Below are 20,251 nucleotides of genomic sequence, written 5' to 3'. Positions count from 1 at the left end.
CTATATTGAGTGCGAGAAATTAATATTCTTCGTGGGTGAAAAATTATATATATTCTACGAAATATTTCTACTTATTCACATATTTATATAAAAAATATTCGTAGCTATTGATTTTCTACTTCAAAATAATCTATTTGTCTTGTAGAAAATACAGACTATATTTCGTCCCATTACAGTGCTTTTCTTTAATCTGTCTCCTTTCCCTCTTATTTTTTGAACTAATTCAATTAGGAAACTGAAATTTGAACTGAGGTATTGGTTCCATGAAAGCTATATTTTATTGTCAGGTGAATTGAAAAATCTGCAACTCTGTGTTGAATAAAACAAAAATATATCTTAAAAATGATGTAATGCAAGCTCATTTTGAATATTTTACTCGTGAATATGGAATTGAATAGTGACAATTTTCCCGTTTTTCCTGTTATTATATAAATAAATGAAAAATAAACGTGCCGGCTGTCAACTCAGCATATGGAAAGTAACAAATTCTCAAACTCGAAAACATAATAATCGTTGAGTCATATTTATATCTACAATCATCAAACAAATTGATTTACCTAGTCCTTCCTCTCTCAATAATCATTATCTTCCGAGAATATACCAGTATAAATTCAAATAATATCAAATAATAGTAAATCAATAAGAGAAATATTGAAAAATTAAAATAAAATAAATAACTAGTTTGAATGAATAAGAACATAAGACGAACGTAGGACTCATAAAATTAGTGCCTAGTGATTTGTCAGTCCTGATGCCTATTCTAACCCTTGATGTAACTATTTTGCATTGGAAAACCCTGTGTGTAACATTTTCTTGGTGGAAAATTAGGTATATATCCGTTAAGGAATCACGTGGCACACAATAATGAGCCTTATCATATTGAAAAGGCAAATTGTGCACTTTTTTGAGGTTAAGTTCACCCAAGCAATCATTTCAAACATCAATACCTAAGGTATGAACTTTCCATGTCCAGAAGTCATCCCAGAATAGAAAATGTGCGTTATATTTTTCAACGAATTCAGGTATTTTCCTTTACATTTGATAACTACAAAAAGAATTGATTTACAGGTAATAACAACCTCAAACATGCCAGTAATAATTCGAGTATCTATCTATTTAGACAGTATTTACCAACAAACCTACACTTCAGTAACCATAACAATAACGAAAACATTGAAAACAACCAAGAGTACCCCAAATTCAAGCGAACGAGTTGATGAATCCGTTTTATTGGTTAACCCCTCTCAAAGACAAGTAGCAATAGCACTTACTCAACTTAATTCTTGTCTATTGACACCAATTTGAAGCTTTTGCACCATAAAATCTACGGCACAGAGCTTATTAGAGTTGGCGGGCATCCACGTCTACCCATATCGACTCCATGATGGATGCCCGGGAAGTTTTATTGGTCAGGCGCTTTCGGCCACGCCTCCTTTACCGCCCCCGGGGAAAGAAGCGTGGTTGCCAACTTCAGTCAGTCGAAAGCGCGCGATGGATTCGGACCGTTGTGAAGATACCTCTAGTATTCTTAATTACGGTTTGGACGTTAAACCTATGCGGTTGGTCGCGAGTCCGCATTCCGGACCCAGACACACCATCGACAACATTTTGGGGCTAGTCAGAAAGGGGGACGAGATGATGGAGCGAGCGCTGACCCCCGGGAATGCTGAAAGTGCCGGTAAGGCTGTTGAATACAATGATGTTTACGCTGAAATATCCATTTCCCGCCTTTTTTTTCCAAGAAAACAGTTTTTGTTTACCAATTTCAATAATAATTTTATTGTCATCACAACATCCATGAACAATCCAAAAACGTCAAAATTTGTAAAAAATATAATAACATTGCATTTCTTTTGTTGAAAATAGCATCTATAGCTGTCAGCGGAATAGATTCCTTTTTAAAAAAATTGTAACATGGAGACCAAACTTTCAGATGCCAAGAAATAAAAAATTAATTATTCAATCAGACCCCAAATTGTTGAAAGTGCCGGTAAAACTGGAAAATTCTGTCAACTCCGAAATGCTTATTTCTCGCTATTTTGTTCAAACAATATTTTTTGTTTCTTCTTTTATTTGAATTGCTTTGACAGATACAGACGATCCAGTTAGCTAGATTTTTTTGTCGCGTGTCCTTTAACGTGTCAAAAATTCAGGCGTTTTCATGAATAATTTTATTGCCTTGTTATTTATATGGATTTTATCAACAACAAAATAAGGGTGTCCTCATATTGTGAAAAATAGCATCTACCTATAAATATATTTAATTTATCATTGGAATAGATTCCAACTCAAATAAAACCTTATATAATATGGAAATTTAATTATTGGAAGCCCATAAATGAAAAAAGACTTGATATAGGTACATCTTATATCAGACCACCAAAAATGTTGAAAGAGGATGTTGCAAACAATTATGTTGACTATGAAATGTTCAATTTGTGGAGGCTACTATTCTTTTGCTTTTATGTGCATTTTAGTATCTACGATTGATAGAGACATACGAATCAGGTAAATGATCAGATGTTTTGTTTATCACTATTAATACTATTTGTAGTGGAATTTCTGGTCTGTGAAATGTCTTTATCAATAATGTTGTTGTATCTAAGTAATAAGTATCTAGGTACTATAAATGAATAATGAATTTGAGAAAGAAAAAAATGCGCTTATTCTTTGTGAAACGCATCCGTATAGTTACGGATGACGTAGAATCCACCTCAAATAATTGTAATTACACTTGGACTAAGAAGGAAAAATTAATAAAATAAAATTAAATCGGAATCAAATCTGAACATCTTTCTCATAATGGAAATTTTTGTAATATGGTTCTATAATGAAGCATTTGGGTTTGCCAAGTTCCTTGGCAAAAATTATCAACGAATGGTACATGAAATTAACTATTTTTTATGAACTGAATTTGAGAACACAAATATATTTTCGTGATTAGGAATCTGTCATACTTATATTATAGTTTCTTTTCGGTGGACAATATGGGACGAAATAAATGAGAAATTTTGGAAAAGATCCTGAAGAAAGCAAAGAGAATTTTTCTCACACAAGAAGATACAAATGAAGGCAAATTAGCGTTTTGGTGTCTCAGTTAGATTCTATAACAACATAAAGAATTGAATTCATATTAAATGTATTACATGAGTTTGAATACACTGTCGATTTGAACTCCTTTATATTTCGAAGTCTGGGAGAGAAAAATAAGAATTATTCAACAAATACCAGCATGGCTCTATATTAGGGTAATATATCTTTCCAAAACTTCTGAAAAATTCAAAATTGAGTTGATATTTACTGAAAACTAAGTACCTATATTTAAATTTTTTATACAATTTCAGTGAAATTCTGAATTTTCGACACGCAACCTTCTATAAATTATCCATTCACGGGATACATTTTTTGTACTATGTCTGTATAAAGTCACAGAAGTATGTAATGCCTGTACTAATTAAAAAACTTACTCATTTGTTGATATAAATTAGATGAATAATGCTTTACTATAATTTTACCTTTGTCTTGACACTAGATACGTGTGCTCACATTGAAAACTATTAGACTATGCTGATAATTTTCGTTTTTCTCGAAAAATGTTTTTATTCTGAAGTGATTTCAAAGTATTTGGTACTCTGTTCATGGGTTTTCCTTTAGTGGGTTTCTTCAATCTTTGGAATAGAAAAAAGGTCACAGTGGAGCAAATCTGGTGAATATGGTGGCCACGGACACTACTCAGTGAATTGGACTTTTTTGTGCTGAGTAATGAATAATGAAGTCTGAGAAGACATCCATTTAAAATAGTGAGAGAAAGATTTCTAAAACTGTATCGCCAATTTTTTCTGTGTAATCGAGTTCTTATTCCACTTGAACGGTCTGTCTGAGCAAATAGTCTGCTTGTTTGAAGCTGGTTCCAAAGTGTGTCCACTTTGATAATAATAACTGCAGTAGAATCCACCAGGTCCCTTATGGATCAGAAGAATTCAGATGGAAAATCAGAGATCAGCTAGATCGAGAACCAGTTCCAACTCCCAACGTCAGCAATGAAGAACGAAGAGCCCTGAACGGGCTACGTAGAGACAACACTATCAAGATCTTACCTGCAGATAAGGAAAACGATACTGTCGTGATGGATACTGATTTCTACGAACAGAAGATCGAGGAGGTGCTTCAGAAAGGAAAATTCACGAAAATCTTAAGAGACCCTACTGCATCAATTGAAAGGAAGTTGTACCTGACTTTGAAAAAACACCAAGTCTATTTTTCGAAAAAAGAGCTATCATCACTAACACCGCACCGCTGTAGTGAACCCCCTCACTTGTAGGGACTACCCAAAATCCACAAAAAGGATGTTCCGCTCAGACCGATCATTAGCTCCAGAGATTCAGCCACTCAGGACTTGTTCAGGTTTTTACTACCAATAATTAAACCATTGCAAGGTAAAACATCATCTTTTGTGAAAAATTCAAGACATTTCGCTAAACTACTAGGGGAAATCGAAGTCGAAGAGCAGAATCAACTGATCACTTTCGACGTGGAAAGCCTCTACACCAACGTTCCTGTCGAAGAAGCACTTCAAATCATACAGAAGAAGCTATCCGAGGATGGGGACCTGAAAGATAGAACAAACTTACCGATACAAGTAATCATGGAATTACTAGGATGCTGTGTTCGAAACTGCTACTTCCAACTGAAGAACGAATTCTTTACGCAAGATGAGGGACTGTCAATGGGATCGCCACTTTCACTGGTTATAGCCGTTATATATGGAGTGGTTTGGAACTCTGGCCATTGAAGAAGCCCACAAGAAGCCCCGAGTCTGATGGAGATACGTAGACGACACCTTCATAATATGGAACTATGGGAATGCAGAACTAGACATTTTCCTGAAGCACATCAACAACGTCTTTCCATCACTTTCACAATGGAGAAGGAAGTCCACAACAAGTTGCATTTCTTATACGTATTGGTGAAGAGGACCGACACTAAATGGGAAACATCTGTATATCGAAAACCCACTCACACAGGACCAGTATCTGAACCAGAAATCCAACCACCATCAATCGACTGAGAGAGGAATCATCAAGACCCTACAGTTTTACAAAAACGCAACACGTGTTTCGCCATACAATGGCTTCTTCGGGCGTCTCTTTGCTAACTATATTCTACATATTCAGTGCTTAATATACCTAATTTTACAATTTGCAGTACCTTCAAATACCTGAGTTTCACCAGGGTTTCTAATGAATTAAATTATAGCTGAGCTTATGTCCCAGTTTCCATATTTGAAAAAATATTTAGTAACGGGAAGTTATTCAATTCTAATTGACCATTTAGTAAATTACCCTAATTCTTGAATCTATTGATTTCTGAACATTCTAGAAGTTTCAATTTCAAACTGTTCTCTTCTGAATGTAACACGTCGTATTCATGATTGAAGTCATGTCCTTCTGCATTGTTTGCAAATGTGGAATCGGTTTTTCTATTAACAAAACTACTTCTATGCTCTTCAATTCTTTGGGAAAATGTTCTCCCTGTTTGGCCAACATACAGTTTTAGGCGTGAGCCACAAGTCAGTTTATATTCTCCTGATTATACATTCCTCAGTTTTTGACCTGATTGAGTAGAATTCCAAAAAATGTTTTTTGCCTTCGTTTGTTGTTAAAAAAGTCTTGTTAGTTTTCAAGAGCGATCTTGTATAAATCTCGATTCTGATTATAATAATTTAGAAGGGACTGGAACTAATCTTGGCCTTCCAAGAATGAACGTAAAACTATAATCTACCTGTTGATTTTGTTATCGATAAAATATACTTAAGACGTCAAGACCCTTGGATGAATCAGCAAATTTTATTTTAGTCACTTTTGATGATTTTATCATGAAAAGCAAGTACCGCAGTAACAATAACGATTAACAAATGAAACGACATTTGCATTGAATTATAGATTTCAATACAATGAATATGATGGCTTACGTTTCTTTGCAGTACGTATTCTGTATATTACGATTATGAACTTGTAGCGTTATGATGCATTGCCATTTCTCTCCTTTGTTGTTACAATGGAGTACATTATGATGAATCATAATGTATTCGTTGTTCGTTCGTTCATTGCAAAATGATGGATCAGTTTACAGGTCATTATTTGCGTCAAAAACTCTGGAAGATGTGGGAGTATTGAAGTGCCATGGTGGATGGCACAATTCGTATGTAGCTGAAGGTCAGAACACTCCGAAAAATTGTGTTTCAAGAATGCTGGCAAGCGTTCGATCTGAGTCACCTTACAGAAACGTCATTCGCAGACAACGAAACATGATTTGACAACGTATACTGCTCAAAATGCATCTATAAATCATTCAGAAACCGTTTTTTTACCGCAATGAAAATGTAATAATGGATTGGAATGCCACAAACAAAATTATTCGTGGATGAAGTATTGTGAATCACACTTTCGGCAGAGCTTAGTACACGTCTGATCACGTCCACTATAAAAAGTGTTGTGTTAGCGATAAACACGTAACAACGATTTTCTCTCATGCATGTAGTCGATGAATAATCCTGCGTTCTTGGTTCTGCTCTCTTTTTGCCTTGCCTAACCCATTAGGTAGGCATGCACTTCATTAATTTAACGATAGTTCAATCATTTTCTCACTCGGAATGATTTGTTGATCGCGATAATCACGGTAGTCCATTTATCTTTAATTTAGTCCGCCTAATTGATTTAAAGTTGTATACATCACTAGCTAGAAGCACTACCGTCCGTCCACAAAAGAGGCCTGCGGAGATCACAGGCTCTGATAGAGGTTTCATTTTAAAATTCAATCGAGTAACATGTCGATTAAGGTGACGTTCCATTGCTGGTTTTGATGCTAATGAGAATAGAAATCTTTTGATCGCTAATGTTCGGGCGTAGAAAGAACGTTGGAAAAATAAAGAAAAATGAATCGACGAAAGTAGTAACTGTATTTTAAGCTGTCAGATTTGTTTTGAGAGTATTGGACATATGTATCGAGTTTTGGCGGTGAATTGAGAAAATGTGATTTTATTTTCGTGGAACAAATTAATTCCTGAAAATTTACAATCTTTTATAATGATAATAATGATGTATTTTATTGTCATTAAGACAAAGCTTGTGAAAAATACATATAAATGTAAGTATAGAAATATAAAATGTGAATATAAAAACACCCACAAAAAAGTAAAGGTAGAACATACACTATAGTTCAACAATGAAATTTTGTCTCAACATGGTTGTGTACAGACTTGTCTAAAAATATTATCAACACTTATATAATAGACTTACAAACATATATATATATATATATATATATATATATATATATATATATATATATATATATATATATATATATATATATATATATATATATATATATATATATATATATATATATATACACACACAAACTAGCAGTGAAGGGAAAAGTCATCACGTCTTCTCTCTTCCAACACGTACTTCAAACAGGACATAACATCAATTTCGACAACACAAAAATGCTAGCAAGCAACGAAAACTTTTACTCACGAACAATCAGAGAGGCAATCGAAATTGAAAAACGACCTAATAATATGAACAAGAGGGATGATGGGCAAAGATTACCATCAACATGGAGATCCGTTTTATCACTTCGCACAAGCAATCAGACTGCTCAACTCCAGAGGCAAAACTCGGTACAGGACAATACAGGTACAATAACAGAGACAGGAGAGGCAGCTCAGGTAATAAGACCAAAACAGGTAGTCGAGCAAACACAGGTAGTGGCAGCAGTGCAGGTAAAGGGAAACATCCATCCCTATAAATTGAGACACAGAGTTCGAATTAATCAGTCTAGTTGAAAAAAACCAGACATCACCAGAAGATTGCAAATGAGACTTTGCCGAAACGTTGTGAAAATAATCCTTATGGGGAGAAAATACACAGAACACGGAGCGAAACCCGAGAAAACAGCTCATCATATATATATATGTATATACATATATATATATATATATATATATATATATATATATATATACAAACAAGCTCCACCATACCCGCAAGTTCAAACCATCCACCATCACATGGTGGATGGCTGCCTATTCAACTATTCAAAAGGTCATTTACATATACGATAGCTGAATTCTACCACAACCTACCACCTTCCTTTCGGTCGAAATCTGTTTCCAGTTTCAGGTACTGCCTGAAAAAACACCTTGTGAAAAATCAATAATACCCGAATATATTCTATGACACATTATGTTTGCATCGATATCCACCTCATGAATTAATTGTTGTACCCGCTATCACAATTCCAATTTTTGCTTTCCAGCTAGAATATACATCAATGAAATCAATAATGACGACAGTAATGAACAATAATATAATGTATATATAGTTTATAATAATATTTTTGCTGTGACTCGTTAGTTTTTCAGTAAATTGTAGTTGAAAATTGGAATATTGGGCATTTTTTCCACCTTTTTTTTGAGCTTCAAACAATGCAGTCCAACAGTTCTAATGAAGACTCATTGTCTGGCCCTGGATTTCAAGGTTTCACAATATTTACGTCTTATGGAGCTCTACTACCAATGATATTCTCGATCTTAAAAGAGACTGTTCCAGGTCTCAGAGTTACCGAGATAGCAATCGTGAATCAGCAAAATAACAAAAAAATGACCTCTATGAACCATTATGACAACCAAATCAGTAAGTCAACTGATAAAATGAAAGAAACTTGGTCTGCTATCAGTGATATTAGGGAAAATAAAAAAAAACATGTGAGAATATCACTTATTCCTGATAAAATCAATGATTATTATTGTTCGATTGCAAAAAACCTTAGTGAGAATATAGTGGTACCTTACGATCCCTTAATAAATCTTGAAGATGTCAGAATTGAGGATAAGTTAGGTTATTGTACGATACAAGTATTAGTGAATTAGTAGAAATTTTGAGGAATGTAAAGAATAAAAATGCAACTGGTTATGATGGAATCTCTATAAAAATTATTCAAAATCTTCCAATTGACACACTGCAAACATTTGTATGTATTTTGAATAAAAATCGAAAAGCTCAAGGTCATTATAAATACAGTCCAATAAATGTGTACCAATCTTCTCTTCACTCCATTCCCTGTGTAGAAAGAAAGCTTACAGAAAGACTACTTTGTCGTGGAGCGAATGGCGTGAGCAAATGGTATATTCCTACTCATCTCATGTATTGACAGCGCTCCAATTTGACGTCTGCTTCCTTGACGGGAAATTATATTTGATAGGATTACTAGATTGACAAATAGGATGAAGGAGACTTAATTGCGTGTTTGAGTGTGTTGCAGATCCCGTTCGGTAAATTGTTTCGAAATAAAAGTGGAGCTTTATCTTTTTTTCGACTGGCCAATTAAAGTTGATGTCTTGCGAAATTGTGAAAGGATTATTAATTGACTACCGTCAGAACATATACGAAAAATGTGGAAGGGTGGAAAATGCAGTGATTTCCTGAATAATATTGGAAATTGGAGACAGTGTTCTGGACTATAGATCTGTCCTGGTTTCGCACGGGTACAATTCAGGGCAGTAATTTTACCTTGAATCACATTATACCTGATTACTCAGAAGAAGGTAGTAGCGGTACGGAAGCACAGAAGGGCAACATATTTTATTATTTGTTAGTTGGAAATTTCGATTTTAATTTCGAAATTGAAGTCAAAATTTTGAGATTGAACTCGAAACTTCGAGATTATTGCCGAAATTTCGAGATTGATGTCGAAATTTCGAAATAAATATCTAAATTTTGAGATTATGGTCGAAATTTCGAGTTTGAAGTCAAAATTTTGAGTTTAAAGTCAAAATTTCGAGATTGAAGTCGAAATTTCGAGAGTATGGCCAAAATTTCGAGATTCGTGTCGAAATTTTGGAGTAGATATTTAAATTTTGAGATTGTAGTGGAAATGTCCAAATTAAAGTCAGAATTTCGAGACTAATGTAAAAATTTTGGGACTATTGGCGAAATTCAGATACTGGAGTCAAAATTTCAATATCAAAGTCGAAATTTCGAGATTATTGCCGAAATTAAAGTCGAAATTTCGAGTTTGAAGTCAAAATTTCGAGACTAATTTTAAAATTAAAGTCGAAACTTCAAGATTATTGCCAAAATTTCGGGATTAATGTTGAAATTGCGGAATTACTATTTAAATTTTGAGATTGTAGACGAAATATCAAAATTAAAATCGAAACTTCGAGTATGAAGTTGAAATTTTGAGTTTGAAGTCAAAATTTCGAGATTGAAGTCGAAATTTCGTGAGTATGGCCAAAATTTCGAGATTCGTGTCGAAATTTTGGAGTTGATATTTAAATTTTGAGATTGTAGTCGAAATGTCCAGATTAAAGTCAGAATTTCGAGACTAATGTAAAAATTTTGGGATTATTGGCGAAATTCAGATACTGAAGTCAAAATTTCGAGATTAAAGTCGAAACTTCGAGATAATTGCCGAAATTAAAGTCGAAATTTCGAGTTTGAAGACAAAATTTTGAGTTTGAAGTCAAAATTTCGAGACTAATTTTAAAATTAAAGTCGAAACTTCAAGATTATTGCCAAAATTTCGGGATAAAAGTTGAAATTGCGGAATTACTATCTAAATTTTGAGATTGTAGACGAAATGTCGAAATTAAAATCAAAATTTCGAGTATGAAGTTGAAATTTTGAGTTTGAAGTCAAAATTTCGAGACTAATTTTGAGATTGAAGTCGAAATTTCGAGATTATTGCCAAAATTTCGAGATTCGTGTCGAAATTTTGGAGTTGATATTTGAATTTTGAGTTTGTAGTCGAAATGTCCAGATTAAAGTCAGAATTTCGAGACTAATGTAAAAATTTTGGGATTATTGGCGAAATTCAGATACTGAAGTCAAAATTTCGAGATTAAAATCGAAACTTCGAGATTTTTGCCGAAATTAAAGTCGAAATTTCGAGTTTGAAGACAAAATTTCGAGTTTGAAGTCAACATTTCGAGACTAATTTTAAAATTAAAGTCGAAACTTCAAGATTATTGCCAAAATTTCGGGATAAAAGTTGAAATTGCGGAATTACTATCTAAATTTTGGTATTGTAGACGAAATGTCGAAATTAAATCGGAAATTTCGAGTATGAAGTTGAAATTTTGAGTTTGAAGTCAAAATTTCGAGACTAATTTTGATATTAAAGTCGAAATTTCTAGATTATTGCCAAAATTTCGAGAGTCGTGTCGAAATTTTGGAGTTATCATTTTGAGATTGTAGGGGAAATGTGGAAATTAAAATCGAAACTTCGGGTATGAATTTGAAATTTTGAGTTTGAAGTCAAAATTTCGAGACCAATGTCAAAATTTTAGGATTATTGGCGAAATTCAGATACTGAAGTCTGATATTATTATATCCGGTTCGGATACATTTATCTTCTTGGAGAAAACTGATGCCTGGGTTTTTATGGCATTGAATTGAAACTGATTATTTTCACCCCAATTCAAAATCACTTCTAGATCTTCATTAAGATATGCAACCTCCTTCTGCAGGCGAAGCCTATGTCTTGGAATCCAAATGGAATGACGAGACAAGTGTGCTTTCGTCACCAAAGCAATATATTGGATGCTTGTTTTTTTTTCAATAAGTCGTTGATAAACAATAAAAAGAGGGTTGTTGATACTACGAATCCCTTGGGAGCACCAGGGTTGATGATAAAAGTATTCGAAAGATATCCATCGACGGCCACTTGAAGAGAAAGTTCTTTCAGGAAGCTGGAGATCCATACACAGAAATGATCTGACAATCCACAGCATTGAAGTATTTATTGACCTTTAATCGTTTGGTTGGTGAGTTATTGGTATCAAAATAATTGGCAACCAAAATAATGGTATCCAAATTCTCATATGATCTGAATCTCGTATTTAAAGATAACGCCTGGTTTGACCAACATATCATTTATGATAGTTTAATCTGTACAACGTGTTGGATTGTAGGTTTTTCGGTGTTTTAGTTTGTCATTTCGACAAACAATAATGAGAATAATGGATTCTGCTCCCCGTCCAACCCTTTTGGAAATAATATTGAAAATAAAGTTTGAACGTTGTGGTATTGTAACCGGGAATGTTGGAATTAAAAGGCGTTATTCACTCGGTCTTGTTGAATCGCGTGTTGGTAATCATGTCAGCCGTGATACGACGGGTTTAATGGAACACCACTTAGATTACTCAACGTGATGTTTTTATTTCGTTTTAACCAGAAAAGTCGCTAATGCAGTGACTATCCGCCTCCCCCATCTTCCTACAACCCTTTAGGCGAACATAGTCATCGATTGAGTGAAATATTAGGTTATCGTCGATGGTAATTTAACTTTCCCTTGAGATATAAAAATCCGGCATGAACATTCCTTTTGGAAGCACGTTATCCGGAATTTATTATGGGCAATATCCAATGATATTCAGAAGTATTTTATCGGAATATTCATTTTCTATATATCTTTCCTCAATAGTCTTCGGCCTTTTTTGGATAACTGCCACGAATAGGACAGTATCTGAAACAGGAATACAACCACCATCAATTGACTTAGAGAGGAATCATCAAGACTCTACGAGACCGTGCTTTCGGGCTCTGTAATACAAAGGAAGGTCTCGAAAAGGAACTAGGCATCATCAAAAAGACCTTCAGGGAAATGGTTACTCCAAAATGATGGTGGAACAGGCTCTAGCTAGAAGACAGCAAGAGCTCCACAAGGAAAAGAAGCCGCCACAACCAGTGCTCTTACTTCCCTACATCAGAGGATTATCGGAAAGGATAAGAAGGATTGGGTCCAAATAAAACATCAGGACCTGCTTCTGATCTGGGAACACTATCCGTAGCAGCCTCACGAAAACTAGGCTACCAAACGCGGACTGCGATTCCAAGAATTGCGTTTACCGGATACTCTGCGAGTGCGGAGAATCATATATCGGTGAAACTACGAGGCCATCGAAAGATCGCATTGCCGAGCACAAGAAACAGGCAGCGAGGAGAAACCAGCAAATCAGGAATAGCAGAGCATGTTTGGACTCATCAACATAACATCAAGTGGCTCAAGCTGAAATCATCCACAAGGAGAAACACTCGTTCAGGAGAAAATTCAAAGAAGCCGCATACATGTTGTACAACAACGCATTTAGCCAAGCTAGCTTAAAACATATGGAAGCTTCTAATCAAGCGGAACACGACCAACTCACACCAAACGGTCAGCTTCCGCTGAAACCGATTGAGCGGAGAGAGAGAAGAGGGTATAGGTGAACTCATTCGTGTGACCTAGTAGTCAAATCTCGGAGAAATAAGTCCAGAACTAGTTGAAAGGGCACGGGAGCCAGGTTCCAAACTGACTTACCAAGATGACTTACTTAGTTACTTCACGACGTTTCCGACTGTTAGCATTTACAATCGTCCTCGGGCCATTCGAGTGCTTTTATCACATATCTCCTCTTACCCCTCTTCGCTTCACCGGTTTAGGAGAAGTTGAACGTTTTCCGCTTGATTACAGGTTTCTATATGTTGCGTGTCTCTACACCAGCTTGGCTGAATACGTCGTCGAACAACATATAAGCAGCTTCTTTGAACTTCCTCTCAAACCAGTGTTCCTCCCTGTGGATAATCCCAGCTTGGGACTACTTGATGTTTCATTTTGAGTACAAATAGGATACTGGAGGAAACATCTTTACGACACTGTTTTTGCTCGAGTGTGAGCAAACGTGAACCCATCTTGCAAATAGCTTTCCCATGTCCAAATTTTCAGATAATATACGATGTACCGCCTTTTTGAAATGCCTACTAAGTTTGCTAGCCCGCGCATATTCAACAACTATCGCCATCTCTAGGTAAGGCTGGGTTCTTCTTGGACCACCGTGATACTGTCCAATGTAAGTGAGCCACACATTTGATGTGTTATTTCAGAAATGATGATTAGAAAAATATGAAGCCCACCTTATATCGAAACAATCTTTTGCTCTGCTAATGGATTTTACAGAGTTCACTCAACACTGTTTTCGTTCCATAATATTGTGAAGTCAAAACTCTGAAACTTATTAAATTATTACTCTTTGACGGCCGCTGATTCTGTAGAGAATTAACAGTTTCTGACAGATTATTAGTATACCAAACGGTAATTATCAAGGTTTTGTATAACAAGCTTCGTAAGTCACTGATTAGTTGTTGATTAGTTCTTGGGTAAAAGTCCAAACATTAACAGATTGAGTAGTTTAGTGGCAATGGACACAATTACACAATTAAACTCGTTTGTATAATGAGGGTATCGAATAACGTATTTTATCCTGAAATGAAGGATCTATTCAATTAATGGTTAACTGGGAATTATTGAACTGATATACATAATGAATTGATGGATGTAGCCGTTACTACGTGTTAAGAGATCAGCAAAAAAATGAAAAATAAAACTTTCATATAATACTCGCCTAATACTAATGCCAAAAAAAACAGAAAGTTCTATTTCTCATTTTTCATAATATTACAATACTTACTTTCGATTAAGTTAGTTAGTTTACACATGACCTCGTACTGCTTTTATAATAGATAAAAAATAAGATGACTGTTCAAACTTCGCGGGCCACATACATTGTATTAACGTTTTTTATGTTAGTATACTCGTCTCGAACATTTGTTTACAGTTTCAGTTGTTCAGCATGTTTATTTAATTGGTGAGAGACATTAAAAATAGAAGTGTTTTCTGAATTCGTTTAACGTATTGTAAACGAATTTGAAGCCGCCCCTGACCGATATGCCGGCCAGCGGACAAACACATGACATCACCGCAAAGGAATGCAGTCGGCAACCGCCGGTTAAACTAGTTGCGTACCGAAACGACTACAGAATTCTAGAACGATCGTTACCGATATATAAGGCCTTCAGAAAGTGAATCTAGCGGTTAAACAAGGAATTCAAATAGTGGAAATGAATTGAGCGTTAGTTGCTATGTGTTGTAAATAAATTTGTGATAGTGAAATATTGTTAGTAATAAATTTGTTTGAGACAGTTAATTCTTTAGTTTGTTACAGTATTGATGGCTCACGTTGTGGTCTGAATGATTCGTATTATCAATTCCAGCAGCAGCTTTAGCACATTCATTATTTCGGTAATAGATTGCAACAATTTCTATTCTTTCTTCAGTAGAATAAACCATGTTGGAACACAGTGAATATAGAAGTGACAGTAGCTAACTATCTACTTTTAGTTCTGCGACAACTAGATTCAACAAAAACTACCAGTACAGAAAACACTAACAGTGTCGTCCATTTCAAAACGTTCACTACTGATTGAATAAATTCTACAAATCTAAGGCAAATTCAAATCCAAGATAGAGTGGATGTAAACATTGACATGCCCTACGCACGTGATATTGAAAATCCCAAGAATTGGCCAGGGTCGTATTCAGAAACAACATCTTGTTGATCGCAAATGCTATATCATACTTAGGAAAACTTTTTTATAATAACGAGTGAAATGCACAAGTTTTGCAGTTTAACGGGAAAAATGCAGATAATATGTGTAATATAAAAAGATTTTCATTGGATTTTTCACAGCGCACTCAAGCATTATATGATAAGAGACGTAATTATTTCTTTATTGATAATTTTGTAAAATGTAAAGGAATCAATTAGATTAAAATCAAAAGGAATATTAATGAAAATTATTCAACTGGATCAATTTGTCTCTTCATCAGTAGTGTCATCCTCACCAATCTGAATTATCAGTGGCTCGATTTGTGTCTCTATTATGTTATCAAGCTTCCACATCTTTGTCTCGACTTCCGATATCACATGCCGAATACACTTCTTTCATTTCTCCGCTGTGACTCTTTTCAAAGCCTCATCAAAAAGTACTTTGAGATCTGCAAATTTGAACGTGGTGTTATGCTGAGCTACAAAATTCTTCACATTCGCCCATATTAACTCGATGGGATTGAGGATATATGGGGATTGAGGCAGGTCTTAATATAAATATAAGTTTACCTGATGGATTTTTTAATCCAGTGGATAGTCCATCTAGAAAGGCCCTCCTAGATGAGGTCACAGTTTCATCGACCCATACTTTAGGGGTAGTATGACCAGCATTAACTCAGGTTTCATCCATATAATGAATTGTTTTCTGTTGTTCCCTATAATATGTGATTTTGGTCAAATACTCTCTCCTCCATGACACAATTCTCTCTATCCAATAATAAACTATTGCGCCCTCGTTTTTTTCATACAAAATTCAAATGTTTCAATACTTCATGGAATGTTGACCGCTTAAAACTTGACAATAAAACATCTTCATTTATTTCTGTGAGTACTTTGTCTATCGTGGGTATTTCATTTCTGAAAAGGTACTCATGCACTTTCCTCCTGATTGCATGTTTATCAGCATCATCTATTGATTTTATAATGGTTTGACGATTCTGATTTGTATTCGGTTTGGAAAATGTATGATTTTGTTTATACTCCCGTAAAACATTGTAAATCGAAGCGCAACACACTCCAATTTTATCGGAAACTTTCGATACGACTTCGTCGACAGTCGATATCTCAATTTCTCCCATCTCTTTCTTGAACACATTTAAAATCACTTCTTTCATCTCAACACTCAAATGCCTTTTTTGGATCGTTTCCTGGCTGGACTCAGAGGATAGCTCACAGTGTCATCAGAAGTGTCTGTACTGGACTTCTTGGAAAACAATTTTAAACAATATTTTATAACGCACGTCACACAAACACGCAAACGACTGATTACAATCCTGCGCTGGTACCAAACTCGTACCAAGAAGGGGAATTCACCAATGAACGCTGCCCTTTCCATGGTGTTTAAATCAGGATGATAAGTAGGCAGTTTTATTTTTACTATGTGTCCATAATTTTCCATTATCCTGATGATTTCATATATTTTGAATTGGGGTTTGTAGATTTGCGTTACAGAATACAGATCATTTTGAATATAACCTGCGAATTGTAATATTGCAGCTTCCTGAGCACTTTTTTTTCTTCTTTTCTTTAGAATGATCTTCCTTGGAACTATTTCCTATTGTTTCCTCCATTCAATTTACTGTATTTATCATTGCCATTTCAACTTTTGGAATGAGTGTGGGATGAATTCATATATAAGTTATTGGTCGATCTTCATATTCATTTATATCTTTCAAAATGTTTCTCCTAGATTTCCGATTTTTTCACGGGTAGATTATTATTTTTTTGTTTTTCGTCGTCTAAATTCAAAGCAGGTTTTTTCCTAGTAGACATATCGACGTCATAAAGTGACTGACATTGACAATAATCTTTTTGGTTGTTTGTTTCAGTTTAAAATTAATTCCCGTTTTCCCTTCATAGATTATTTTTGCCACGAGAGTTCTCATCGTCTTCTAACGCGCATCTAGTGGGCACGATCATATCGAAATTTGAAAAGTTATTCCTGTATTTGAAAAGATTTATCTCAAGATTACAGCTACACTTATCGAGGAAACTAAAAATTTAATTATTCTTGAGCCCGGAAATTTACAGAAACATCAGAACGAATTTCCGCTAGCAACCACGGTATATATCGCAAGTTTATAAACAGCTGAACGTTTCGGTGGTTCCTTTAAGTGAAACAATTGATTATTCAATTAGAGGCATTGATCCAGACGTTTCGTGCGCTGTTATTACCTTGCATTAATTATAAACACAACAGATTTGCGATAAGAGCAGTAATTGTTAATTGCTTTTTCGCATGCAGGACTTTTTTATTGGCCTTAAATATGCCCCCGCTTGTTTAACAATGTAGAACGTAATAGGCACAAATGCGTTATTAACAGACCATTTTTAGGAAAAGCAAACACGGGAAATGGGTACAAATACGATGAATTTCCAGGCAAAATAGCTCATATACTTATTATCTGACTGGGGATAATTATAGTTTTTTCCTGTTGCTGCAATGGCTTGCGTTTATTAAATACGGTTTGATTCCCCTATGCCTTTTCAGAATAAGTTGTTGATTTATAGAACTGTGAATATGTTTCACAAAAACTCATCGAATACAATTTTGAAATCGAATAAATAATTAATGGGGATTTTCACTTTCCCACATCTCGAAAATAAATAACAACAGTTACTGTCTCAACAACTTCCATCACCTTTCATAACTAACGTGAACTTTATATTCCAGGACTGTCTAAAAATACGACAAACTGGAACACTGAGATCAACAAATACAAAACTCAACAACACGGAAAAAAGCGTAAAAATTTGTATTTATACCTCGTGGTAAAAGCGGGCTGTTTAAAAACTTAGGTGAATGTTCAAATTATACGGGCTACATGAAGTCGATACGGCACATTTCAAATTCAGTGTCAGATAGCTTCTGAATATGTGCTTTTCGAAAATATTGATTAGTAGGGGAGGGTCACAAAATTGGCCAGCGAGATCACCAGATTTGACTTGCCTCGATTTTTTCCAATGTGTATACTTGAATAATGAGACACTCCTCCAGGGAAATAATAAGGGCTATTTTTCTTTAACTAGCTCCATTACCTACTTATCAAATTTTTAGCCTGATGCTTTGTTTCAATTTTCCCAATTCAACTCAATGGAATTGAAAACACACAAATAGGGAGAGGTCTGAGTATGGTGTGTCCATACATTTGTCAATACTCTCGAAGGCATACAATTTTCAAATGATTTTGTCTGTAAAACTTCAAGTAGTTGGTTTTTGGTATAGTTATCTTCAAAATAGAAATTGTTATCCATTAAAAAACTTTGTATTTCATCTTTCCTCGAATTTTTATTCGGTACTTTGATGAGCTGTCGCGAATGATAGAAAGCGTTGTTAAGAACTATCACACTATTCGCATCCAAATTTGGGATCAATATGTTTTCAAACTATTCCTCAAAAATATTAGCTTCCATGTTCTCATGATAGTCAACATTGCAGTCCTCAAGTTTTTTCCACATAATTTCAAATAATTCAGAACCCTTTCTTTACTTCCTCCGCAATGCACAATGATTAGACGCGATCCTTTGTTTGCAGACATGTTAGGCGTACACATTATCGAACCATCAGTCCACTCTTTCGTGACTGTGTCGTGAGTGTCATACCAAGTTTCGTCCAAATAGAAAAGTTGAGTTATTCTTGTCTATATTTAGTTATTTGTTCTAAGTATTTGTTACACAATTCCACTATTCTTGTGCTTTTCATAACTGCTCGATGTTTGTTCATTATTTTAAAACTAACTCCTAGTTTCTTTATCCAATTTTGTCACAGCAGCTCACGTTATGGCCGGAAGTATTCAATTTCTTCCTTATGATTTCAGTTGCTATTGGAATCACTACACAGGAAAAAGTCTGTGTTTTCATCACACTCGTTATTACTATTAGTACTTGTCCACGGACGCCACATTTTGAACAGATAACAAAAATTTTAAGTACTTATAACTGCACCAATATCGAATTTCAACACTCAAATCGCGATCAGTTCCTGAACGGAACAGTGACAACACGACTCTTATAACCATCCTCGCATTCTATTCGTCACCGTAACCTGACTTCAAATTTAATTTCATGACTCTTCAGCCAATCATAAAACTCGGTTAGTTAAAATCATCCAATACGAACCGGCAAGTCGACAGTCCAAGTGGACTAGTTGACAGCGGCTTCATTCATCTGTATTCGTTTTTTTGGCCTTTGAGATCGCCGAAAGATTCAACTATGCACTATATCGGTTACTTCGACTATACCTCATATGAAATCATACTATTTTTCCTGACCTATTCGAAAGCGTAACGAAATACAGGGTGTTCCATTCAAGAAAACACAACTTTTATATGTCACACTTTTTTGAGCCACCCTGTAGATTCCAAAATAATTTCCTTCTGCTCAATATATATATGATGAAATGGAGAAATTCTCGGAAAAAGTAAAGGTTTGATTTACAGGAACCGTGGCCTAATTACCTCGTTTATTAACAATTCCAAACTTGGTACTAACATCAGCTGGTGGCTACTGAATATGAGATTTGATTCAAAAGGCAGGCCCTCAGATATAACCAACCGACCTTTGACAGCTTCAATCTGACTAGGCTGGTAATCAACCTCCAGTTTTTATTAATGTCTAGGTTGAATATTTTGTGATATTCGACGTGTAATATTCGAAACAATCCAATTCTCAAACCGAATTTGCCAGAAGCACAAAATTTTCAAAAGCAATTCCTCCCAAACTACTGAAAAAATCACACATAATTATTTTCACATT

General features: G+C 35.0%; 1 protein-coding gene across 1 annotated transcript in view; it reads left to right on the top strand.

Annotated features, from left to right (window-relative positions):
* Positions 1-1,200: 1,200 nt before the first annotated feature.
* LOC111507431 (retina and anterior neural fold homeobox protein 2) overlaps positions 1,201-20,251 on the top strand; it is a 92,175-nt gene continuing 73,124 nt past the window's right edge. The window contains exon 1 of the mRNA XM_023162725.2: positions 1,201-1,678. Coding sequence (XP_023018493.1) covers positions 1,492-1,678 — 187 coding nt within the window. The 5' untranslated portion in view covers positions 1,201-1,491. The remainder of the gene's footprint in view (positions 1,679-20,251) is intronic.

The sequence above is a fragment of the Leptinotarsa decemlineata genome, unplaced genomic scaffold, assembly GCF_025532065.1.
Source record: "Leptinotarsa decemlineata unplaced genomic scaffold, Ldec_3_MD MMD2_tig00078422_RagTag_RagTag, whole genome shotgun sequence".
NCBI lineage: Eukaryota > Metazoa > Arthropoda > Insecta > Coleoptera > Chrysomelidae > Leptinotarsa > Leptinotarsa decemlineata.
Note: the sequence above shows the minus strand (reverse complement) of the source record. Positions and strands in the feature narration are given on the sequence as shown.